Below are 11,527 nucleotides of genomic sequence, written 5' to 3'. Positions count from 1 at the left end.
ATGGAGAAATTCCTTGTAATCCAGTAGAAGTTCTGAATAAGACAGTAATGAGCAGACTGAATGATGGTTAGCAATTCTCTTCCTAATAAAAATTATATTATGTATTCTGCTAGCAGAGGCAGATTTTGTATGTAATAGGCAGAACTGTCTATTGATCTGGTCAAAATTCCCTGGAAAACAGAATGAACATCATCTGAGATCTTCCCTTTTCCATGAATGAGAATGGGATCAAACAGTTCACCGACAAAAGGCCGAATGACAAAACCGCGCCTGACAAAACCGCGCCTGACAAAACCGCGTGTTCTAAAGCGCTCCGACAAATGAGCGCTGAATCGCGCCAACAACAGCGTGGCGACAGAAGAGTGCTGTAAAACTAAACCTAACCCTAAACCTAACCCTAAACGTAACGCTAAACGTAATGCTAAACCTAACGCTAACCCTAACCCTAAACGCAACGCTAAACCTAACTCTAACCCTAACCCTAAACGCAACGCTAAACCTAACTCTAACCCTAACCCTAAACCTAACCCTAAACCTAACCCTTAAGTTAAATCCGCTTTCTGCCGATTCGCTGTTGTAAAGCGCCCTTCTGTCTCCGTGCTGTTGTCGCCGCGCTGATGACATCGTGGTTTTAGTGACGCGGTTTAGTTGGACACGGTTTTGTCGTTCGCCCTTTTGTCGGGTCACGGGATCAAACTGTAAAAGAAATCACTCTAAGCAAACTCCAAAATGGGTATGTACTATTGTGTTTAAATCTAAATAGAAAAAATAAAAAATAATTTCACATTGCTTGTAAAATATGCATAGGTTTTGGCAAATCATCTGGAAATGTTTCTCTCTCTCAATAATCTTGGCAAATGGTAGTTAGGTGGTGGCCCACCTGGCCTCTGGCTCTGCTCTAGAGAGGAGCTATGTTTACTTACAAGCAGGCTTGCATCTGGAGATTGGCTATTCTCAACCCAGATGGATACCAGCCAGCCATGCCCATTCCTCTCCCAGCTGGCATACATGGCTGCGCCACTTGGCAGGCAACAGCCACTGCATGCATCTGGGGGTGGCATTTTTAGAAACACTCCAGCAGTGAATTCATCCAGCCATTTGGGAGAAGTTTCTTAATGTGGAAAGCATTTCTCCGCCGTAAGCACATTCTCCCTACCTCAACTCATGTCAGCACTGCAGATTCCCCCCTCCCTGCCCTTTCTCTTTGCTTACGTTGTTTGGTGGTTTCTCAAACTTGGCAAACTGTGAACAATCAGACCGCCGATTGGCCGTGCTGGTGGGGCAGTGAAAGCTGCAATTCAACAAAATCTGGAGAATTAAGTAATATGATTGCACGTGTATACTGTCTTTTCTTATTTTTCCTTTAAAACTAAGATATGTTAAGTATATTGATATGGAAGCATAAATACCATCAACATAGAATGGAGTTTGCTCAGAAGCTGAAATACACCAAGTGAATGAGAGGAAGAGTGGGAAGCAGACGAGAGAAGAAAGATAGGAAGAGAGGAATAGGAGAGAGGGTAAGGGCGGAAGATGGGGAGAATAAGGAGGAGTGGAATGAAGAGAGGGGAGAAGGAGAAAGGAAGGGGAAGTAGAGTAGAAAAGGATGATGGAGGGAAGAAAGGAGGTAAGGAGGGGGAGGAGAGAGGCAGAAGAAATTGGTGTATGGAGAGCAGAAGAACTAATAATTGGTTTTTATCTTTCTGGGAGTTGATGGCAAGAGGAACTGATGTAATTATTACTTAATACAATATGATACTGGCTATGTAATAGTATACATGTGATTATATGTTATGAAAATGGAAAATAAAAAAGTATTTTGGAAAAAAAAATCTGGAGAATCAAATTTTCATCCTTCATTTAGTATTACTGACATGTTACAAACTAGGCTGAGAAATAATTTAGAATCTCACTAACAGGCATCCTTTGAGAAGGATTTCCAGTAAAATGCACTAGTAATGGGCTATACCTGTGGTCTTGATACATTCTTATTTGTCTGTGGAATCCTGATTCATTCACTGAAATTTTAGTCCACTAATTTTATGTATTGGTGATATTTCAAGACCACCCAACTCTGAAACTACTCTGGTGACATCACCAGTTAAAAGAAGCAGCATTTCATAAAAATAAAATAAAATAAACCTCTGTATTTCCAACTTAAAATCACCCAGAGCCCTCTTAGCCCTTTTACCAAGGATTTCTCCCTTTGGATCAGTTTTAAGAAAAGTAAAACAGAAACGTTTTTGGACCGTTCCCTCCAAATCCTCAAGTAACAACCGTTACTAAATGTTGTACTATTCATGAAATACAAGTAGTAGTTCCATAACTGCTTGCACATGGAGATTTTAATAAGCAATCAACTTATTAAGTCAAAGCAGCAATATATATAGGCATAAAAATAGAATTTATTGGATAATGAGAAATATACAAACAAAAGGAGAGAACTTACTAATTAATCACAGAGATAGCCAAATAAAACCAACAGAACCAATATAGTTGAATTAGTCAACTGTGCTTTCATTAAGTAAGATTTTTAGTTTCAGCGCATTGCCAGGGCTCACTGCAGGTGTGCAGGTGGAGAGGTCCTTTGAGCCTCCTGCTCAACTGTTTTTAGTCACGGCCTCCTTGCTCTGCTTTCTTTTGTTGATGATGTTCAATTTCATAAATTATAGAATGGAATTGAAAGCCAGCGTCTTGGAAAAAGTTCTTTAGTCAAAGAAAATGTCTCCCAGATTTGACATATAGGCATTTGTGGTTAAAGTGGCTAATCCAATTGATGAAAACTAGACTGCAGTTTATCAATTGGACCACTATTATTATGGGTTTTTAAAGAAAACCAGCCTCTCAGCATGGGTCAATTTACTGGATGTTTTGGGCCACACCACAAAGTAGGGGGCTCTCAGCCACACAATTGCATAAGACCTTAGACCAGTGTTTCTCAACGTTGGCGACTTTAAGTCCTGTGCTGGCTGGGGGATTCTGGGAGTTGAAGTCCACAGGACTTAAAGTCACCAACGTTGAGAAACACTGCCTTAGATTGTAGCTCATCCTATCTTCACTGAGATTTATCTGTATGTTGGGATCTCAACTGAATTCTACACACTCACGGCATATTTTACACTCTTACAGTATGCCAGAGAACTCTTTCAGAAGTTGGTTTTTAAACATAATAAAAAAAAAGTTAATCTAGTCGTATCACATGCAAACGTATAACAATGTTTATATAGTTCTTTTGCTTGTTAAGATTGAAATAAATATTAATTTAATAAGAGAACTAAAGACAAATATAAGCATTAGTGCAAAATATACCAGAGCTCGATCAGTAATTTCTTTTTAAGTGCAGTTTGCTTCTTTGACTCCCCTCTGTCTAGCATTTTATGCTTTAAGGCAACACTATTATTTTGAATAGTTGCCTATTCAAAGCTGCAAATTAAAGAACAGTCCGTTATTTTTAGAAATATGGTCCTTCAGTGCCATCTTGTGGCATACACACAAAACCACAGTCTCAATGTGTGTGTTTGTGCGCGCACGGCTAAGTGTGCACACACAGGGCTTCCAGTCAGTGTTGAGTCCTGGCAATTACCAGTCCAACTCCCTGGAGTTTTCTTGGCAAGATTTATTTATTTCTTAAATTTGGATACCGCCCATCTCACTCATAGAGCGACTCTGGACAGTTTATAGATAAAAGATTTCAAAAGTGGCTTATAAACTAAAATATACTTGGTCTATAATCATGAACAGTGATCTTTTTCATCTGCCCTCTATCCACCTCTATTTACAGTAGAAATGAGGAAAACATATTTACTGTACCATTTTTTCACTTCCTTCAATACAATAACAAACATTTAGTGTATTACAATCAAGCTGAATCAATCCAGTGCAGGATGAAGTCCTCTTCGCGAAGGCCATGGGTATAATCTAGTACACTGGTCCAGTACAATTGATAGAGATTTTTTTTTTGATTACCTGGAAGTAATCTAGATCTGAGAGAGATTAATTGGCCCAGTCATCCAGTGTAGTCATTCCCTACATAGGGGGAGAACTAGAATCTGGGATGAAGTGAAGAAATCTATCTAAATAATACTGGCAAGAGAAACATATAAATGAATAATATAGACCCATCAACTAAAAAGGCATTTGGAGATTTGCCTCATTGCTTTTTCTGGAGATAATCTAAGGAAATGGTCATTTTTTTATCATTCAAAAAGAACCAGTAATAAGGCTTCTTATACACCTTGCTTCCTTTAATTTGTAAGATTTTCACAGTACTGGCATTCACATCTACTTTACCAAAGGTATAATATACAATATATTTATACATGTTTATTAGTATTCTTTTAGTTCTCTCAGTTCTGTACTGAACTGAGAAAGGGGGTAGAAATGGCCAAAGATGAGGGATGTAGGAATATGTCTCATATAGAATATGACAAGTGGTACAGCCTTCCAGCCTCAGAGCAAACAAGCACTTTTTCCTCTTGTTCTAACCTGCTGCTCATTTGGCTCACTAGTTCAATGTAAAGTTTTGCCTAATGGAAGTTTCTTCTGTCAGGAGCCTTTTTGCAATATACTGCCTTTCTTTTTCCCCCCACAGTCATGCTTCTTCCTTTCACCTAAAATGATCACAAAAATGGAAATAGTCTTTTCTTCAAGATGTAAAGCACAGTGGCCAAAAACAAGGCAAGGGCAAGAAAGATGAGCAATTTATCAGTCAGCTCTCTGCGGTTATACTTTGTAATAAGCTTTCGCCCCAGCTGAATTGTTCCAGACATGGACTTAAACTCCTCATTGGCATCCAAGATAGTTCGCGAAGAACTAACTGAAAGATAAAAATGTACATTTCAGTGGATTGTTCCCAAAGCATCGAGCAAAATCATATATTGTGGAAGGATCTTATTGTGTCCCGTGAAAGAAAACATACCACATGCTGTTCACTGGGTAAATTAGCTTAAAGCTTCATGTTTTTAAATCTGGAGCCAGATGAAATCAATTCAAATGGCTCTCTTGTTTATCTGATGACCAGCTGATTGATATGCTACCTTCTTAAAGAGGCCCATTCATAAAAGACTGAGATCAGAGTTGGCTCAAGTTCCAGAACCATTAAAACTTTCACCTCAGCCAAACTCTGCATCCCAACAGACCATACTCTCCCTTAAGGCTGTTCACAAACACTTTAAAAAGGCAGATGTAAATAATTAAAACAGCAATGTATAAACATTCATAAGCATTTAGTTAAAGCAATCTGATCCATCTAAAATCAGATAAAAGCATTAAGTCTTTTAGGCCTACAGTTAAAAACTAAGAGGGAAAGAGCCAACATAAACATATAGTGGAAGAGTTTGCTCAATAAAACCACAGAGTTTTCCAAAGCACATGACAGTTAGCTTAATTCCTAACATCTTCTGTTGAAGCAAATAATACTTTTTCTCCTAGTTGCCACTGTTAGGAGGTGAAAACTGGATGTACACACACATAACTCTTTATCACAAAACAAAATGACAAAGCATTAACCAGACAATCATTTCCTAGTATACCCAATGGCAAATCCAGATCTGATTCCCCAACCCCAAAATGGATTACAGCATATTTAAATAATCTCAAAGGGAACCTAAGGACTCTAAGGAAAGTGAGCAAGTAGTCCACAGCAATAATATTTGTATAGTCAGTCTGCTTTGTGCTATACACATTCCTTGTAATATGCATTTTCCACCTCTGAGATTTTCAGGTGGTCTCCCATCCAAGTGCTAGTCAGGTCCAATTCTCTTTGGAATTAGCAAGATAGACTAGGTGTTGCCTTCTTTTGAGGTCATCATCATAAACCAAGGTATTAAAATAACAGATAAAATTACCTGGGGGGGGGGGGGGGAAAGGTGTGAATCACTTAAATGGAAAGGCAACTTGCCCTTAAATCTAAGGGCAAGGCATTTTTCTCTCCAGTACTGTGCTTGATGGAATGGAATTGAAGAGAGGAGAGGAGACTTTATTTGGACAAGTGTGATTAGACACACAAAGAATTTGTCTCTGGTGCAGAAGCATTCATTTCTATTTAAACCAAGCAACTTTAAAAATTCAATTGCCAAGAAAAGAAATGCTTGAATCTGACAGACTAAAAATACATCTTCTCAGTACCTCTTGATTGCACCAAATGACATTATTCCTTTAATTCTTGATCAAATATTCCTATACGTGCACCAAATGACATTATTCCTTTAATTCTTGATCAAATATTCCTATACGTGACAGATTACTTAGGCCTTAATGAGAAAGTGGCAATGATTCTCCCACATAGAAAGCTGAATTCATGAACATCTCCAGTGAGAGGAAGGTACACAAGGCCTAATTCTCCTTGTTTCTTCCTCTCATCAAAGCACCATATAAATAAGTAAAGGTCAATGGCTCTGGGGAGGATATAGGGGTGGTGTGGAAAGAACCTGTTGCATCTGAAGACCAACTGTCCATCTTGAATTTAAATCCAGATTATTTAATTACCTAGAGATTGCATGGTTTCCTCACTCTGCTGAACCTGCTGAGACATCATTCTGCTAATTCCCATCAGGCTCTCTGTGATGTTACTTGCCCCCTCTGCCAGACTTTCCTTAGTAGACTTTCTAAAAGAGAAGAGAAAAAGAAGTCTAGCATGGAGCTTCAAATTATATTCCTTTCTAGTTTCTTCTTTCAGGAGAACCATAGAAAAAATGGTATCACAACTGTATTCCAGTACAATTGCAAACATGCTTTAAATTATATCCCTGGGATGATGCAGATAATTTGCCACTCCATTCTGCTAAGATATTTTGTTCAATTATTCAGTCTAGATTATGATTCTAAGCTATGTGGTTTCTGCATCAATGAGATGTAATAAATGTTAACTGAATCCATAATAATGAAGAAATATTAGCTACTACTGCAAGAATCCAGGATCTTCCCCTTGCAACATTATATACACTATATTGCCAAACGTATTTGCTCACAACTGTTTCTGATTATGTGGATGGGTGAGCAAATACTTTTGGCAATATAGTGTAGCTTGACTAGAAAGTTAATTACAAATGTTGTAATCCTCAATGTCCATTTGTTCAGCCACCATTTGAAACTTTGAAGGTGCTGAATGGATGGTGTTATGACACATGCCTGAAGTTATGGTCACTTCAGCATCCCCATGGTCGCATGATTGTAATCATCTGATCGCCATTTGTTTCTGAGGGCTGGCTGAAAAAGAACTATCCCAAAATCCAAGCAAGATTTTTGCACAGAGACTCCCCCTTATTTCTGGAGACTGATTGCAAATACCTTGTACCTTCTGCATATCAAAATTCTGCTTTTGGGACAGACCCTTTTCAGGTAAACTCTTTAAGAGCAAAAAAGCTGCCCTTACTTATTCCTATTACTACTGATCAACAGTGAAAGTATCTTGATACTTACCGAAATCAATGACTATTATTCAAACATTTGGCAATCTTTATGATGATGTTTCTAGCACTGAATGGATGGCCTGAATCAAACTATTATTTTCCATCAACTGAATCAAGAATACTTTATAAATTAGTCCAAATGTATTCAAGCCAATGTAAAGTCATTCTTAATACTGCACAATCATTTAACTTTCTTAGAAGAAAGATCTATCAAATCTAGTAGGAATTATTTCAAAGAGACCCAAAGGATTGAATTAAAAAAGAAGACGTAGCTACCAATATATGCACCAAGATATGTATGTATATTCCCCAAATAGATAAGATGCAAAGGAAGCCGTAAGCATGCATCAGGGGCTGAAATCAGCAAGAGAGAACTTCATTTGTCTGGCTTCCCAGCAGCATCTCACAAAACTCATTGCAAATGAGAACAACATTGATTTATAATGGTTCACATGAATGAATTTCTGAAATGGTATTTAGCAGGAGGTTGGGAATTTCTGTGCCAATTTTTGATAAAAATGAAAAAGAATAATTACATACCTTTGTCGTAAAGGATCTCCTCCTCGCAGCAATTCATCTTTCTCAGAATTGTCAATTGCAATTTTGCAAGCTAGGTTTGCCTTACGCCAGGCTGTCTGATTGCTGAAATTATTAATACACACCTTTGTATGATATACAAAGTTCCTGAGATATCTGAATCCATAAAACTAAAGCATTCAATTTGCCATTGGCTTAATTAACATTTTATAAATTTTATAAAATGTTATATTTTACATTTAACATTCCTGTTATATTAAAAACTACATTGTACATTTATTTTCCTATTTCTTTATATCTTATCACCACATAAATAGTGTTCCTTAGTGGTCTGCTTAACAGTGAAAGTATCTTGATACTTACCAAAATCAATGACTATTATCCAAACGTTTGGCAATCTTTATGATGATGTTTCTAGCACTGGATGGATGGCCTGAATCAAACTATTATTTTCCATCAACTGATTGAGAGTCATAGCTAATTGTAATAACAGAGTATTGTTTTTTTCCATGAAAAAAAGGAAGATAGCCCCACTAAATTTAATGGAGATGTCTAGATACTGCTTTCTAGAGATCCCTATGCATAACAGGTTGAGTACCAGCTAAAAACAAAAGTCAATCCTGTTATCATAAACCTGTACTTTTAAACTTGAAAGCCACATCCTTTATTTATCTGAGAAAGGAACACTAGGATACTTGACAGAGAGACAAACCAACAAACCAACAAAAACTGTTCTGGTCCATTATTACTTCAAGCGGTTCTCCAATCCCATCATTTCATCTCATTTTACAGAGCTGAATTTTACCTTGATGTTTAATTGATAAATTGCTATGTGTAAGGCAACAGAGCAGAGATTGTTCCCCTGAACAAACATGCACAAGGTATTATTTACTTTTAAAACTTTTCCCCCCTCATGAGTCCTTCTTGGATTGTGTCCAACTGAACTCCTCCTTCCTATCCATGCCTTCCAAATCTGCTCTGCAGGGTTGAAGAAGCTTTTTGAGTAAATCTGGGAGTACAGAAGAAAAGTAAAAAGTCATTGAAGGCAGGCGATTACCTTCTTGCATAATAACCACTAATGGTTAATTAAGGGCTTTGATTAATTTAAAAAGAAGTAGGGAGTTGCTTACAAAAAGTGAAGTATAGAACTGAAATATACAATCAATCAAATCTTGGGTGAGGGATAACTTCAGGGCTTCCTATATTCCCAACGTCCTATTCTGCAGGCCAGTTAATAAGACGTATTAGATCATTGATCTTGGTAACCTGAAATTTTTAACTGACCTGAGCATTTGCTTTTTATGGTTCTCTACTTCTTGGAGTAATACTTGTTTTTCTGATTCTTTATCTTGCTCCTTAGCCATCTGTTCAAGTTCCTAAAAAGAACCATAAACCCAAATTATTTATGAACACTTCTATGTACAAAAAGGAAATATGCCAGTAAATGCACAAATATAAAATGCCTTGGTTGCAAATAAAATGTGATACATTAGGGCTGTCAAAATTTTTCAGTGTTGCTATTTACCAACTTTCAAATGAAGGACCTATAACATCCCTCTTAGTAGTAGTGTGCAGTTTGAATCACCTTTTGAATATCTAGATGGAATAGTCCACCTTTATACCAACAATCAAGAGCCATAGAATGTTGTAATCTCTCTCCTTATCTTATCCAGGAAACAAGTCAGTACACATCTTTGATTCTTAGATTATTTACAGAGCATGAACAGAACACCTGGTGTCCTTTAGTAGAGTTTGGGGGGTAAGCCAACTTGCTTACTTAGTAAATAGAATAAAACTAAAGGCCATATTTTATGCAGTTGAAGGTGAACTGACATGACAATTCTGATGCAGAACCAGCTGATATGAAGAAAATATATACACATCCCCAATGGAAAACAATTACTAGCAAAACCAGATTCCACATGATGTTCCTCTAATTAAAGGACATTAACTTTTCCCATCCCTGCCCCTCCCCCCCAGTAGAACTACTTTTGTTATTGTATTTTAATTGATTAAATCATTGTTCAGTATTGTTGGACTTTACAACATTGTCCCTACATATGAAAAAAGAGCCAACATTCGGTTAGATTTCCAGAATGTTTTTTTAAAAAAAGAAATCAGCAACTAATAGTAATGTTCCAACATTGGAACATCTTACATCAATTCTAAGTATGTTTGAGGTAAATTTGTTTATTCTTTGAAATTTCCACTCTTCCTTCTCTACAACTGTTTTCCAAGTTGTTCATCCACTACATCATATGTCTTTAACATATTGAGACTATGAATTATCCTTTTATATTATATTATATTATAGTAATATAGTAATGCATAGATCATATCTAAGAGATATTCAGCATTAGGCATTGCACATAACTGAAAGAGCAGTAAAATAAATTCATGACATTTTCAACATTTCTACTATGAGCTCTAGTGAATCAAAGCTGTGTAACTTGTGTCTTTGACCATTGCTGACAGATATAAATACAAGAATGTTAAACACCTTAAAAACACTTTTACAACAGCTTAGTGTTCAAACAACAAGGAACTACATGCAGGTGAGTGCAAACCTGTGAGAGCTGAAAGCTAGTAAAAACATCTATGAGTTTATTTTCAAAACATTACTAGTATTTTGTCAATATTTCTCACTTGTATTCTGAGTCGTACATGCTGGAATTTTTCTTTTACTTTGGCATTCAATTCTGCAAGCGCACTTACAGGGCCTGTACAATCCCGGATATCCTGAAAAATAAGAAAATTCTAATGTCAGCCTAGGACTGGAAAGATTCTTAATATATGGATTCTAGTCCATCCTCAACCATGGAATTCTACTGGGTGACTTTGAACTAGTCACCCTCTCAACTCAGCCTATTACCCAGAGTTGTTTGTTGTGGGAATACAGTAAGAGGAAGGAGTGTAATTTAAATCACTGTGAATTCCCAGGGAGAAGACAAAAAACTTAAATTTAACCAACACAACAAACACTTTTTGCACTGATGTTCTCTTGGAACACACACACACACCCTCAAAATGCAGCAATTTCAGGAAGGAAGGCAATGGGATACTGTAAGTTCAAGTATTTATTTATTTTTTTAAAAAACATAACCATTTGAAGGGGGGATGCCAGATGAAATTATCACCACCCATCAGAGTAGGAAAAACGAACAGCTGACAAATTACAGCGTTCAAAGAAGCAGTTGGCCAAATCTGGGGCCGCCAAAACGGACAAGTGACATGCAACATTGATAACAGCACAGATCTTCATTAAGTTGAGCCAAACTGATCCGCCCAGCTAATACAAGGCTGGCTGGAGGATGCAGTTGAACCAACCTGTACCGGAGGGTCGACCATTGATAAAGAGAAACGGGCAGTTACGGGCTTATAAATAAAATGGCCAGCGATCACACCATGAATGGTTGAACAACGGCGGCGGGAACGATACCTGTACGGCGGCTTTAATCTCCAGGTCGAATTTGACAATCTCCTGATTGCAAACCCGGACCGGCACGTCACCGGCCCCCGCCATCTTGGGGATAACTACGGCGAGCGAGAAGGAAGCCAAGCCAATTCGGAACGCGAGAGGA

At 37.5% G+C, this 11,527-nt stretch overlaps 1 protein-coding gene across 1 annotated transcript; it reads right to left on the bottom strand.

Annotated features, from left to right (window-relative positions):
• Nucleotides 1–2,385: 2,385 nt before the first annotated feature.
• Nucleotides 2,386–11,527, bottom strand: BNIP1 (BCL2 interacting protein 1). Its single transcript, XM_032211698.1, has 6 exons — nt 11,386–11,527; nt 10,593–10,685; nt 9,231–9,322; nt 7,950–8,051; nt 6,487–6,605; nt 2,386–4,816 (listed from the first exon to the last, which is right to left on the bottom strand). The coding sequence occupies exons 1-6, from the start codon at nt 11,467–11,469 to the stop codon at nt 4,620–4,622; spliced, it is 687 nt and encodes a 228-aa protein (XP_032067589.1). The 5' UTR covers nt 11,470–11,527; the 3' UTR covers nt 2,386–4,619.

The sequence above is a fragment of the Thamnophis elegans genome, chromosome 2, assembly GCF_009769535.1.
Source record: "Thamnophis elegans isolate rThaEle1 chromosome 2, rThaEle1.pri, whole genome shotgun sequence".
In the NCBI taxonomy this organism is placed as follows: Eukaryota; Metazoa; Chordata; class Lepidosauria; order Squamata; family Colubridae; genus Thamnophis; species Thamnophis elegans.
Note: the sequence above shows the minus strand (reverse complement) of the source record. Positions and strands in the feature narration are given on the sequence as shown.

Coding starts and splice junctions, on each gene's coding strand:
- BNIP1 (XM_032211698.1), bottom strand. CDS start 11,469: ATGGCGGGGGCCGGTGACGTGCCGGTCCGGGTTTGCAATCAGGAGATT. Junction 9,323..10,592: donor ATGTACGACTCAGAATACAA/GTGAGAAATATT, acceptor GGTTCTTTTTAG/GAACTTGAACAGATGGCTAA. Junction 6,606..7,949: donor GGAGATCCTTTACGACAAAG/GTATGTAATTAT, acceptor CTTCTCTTTTAG/AAAGTCTACTAAGGAAAGTC.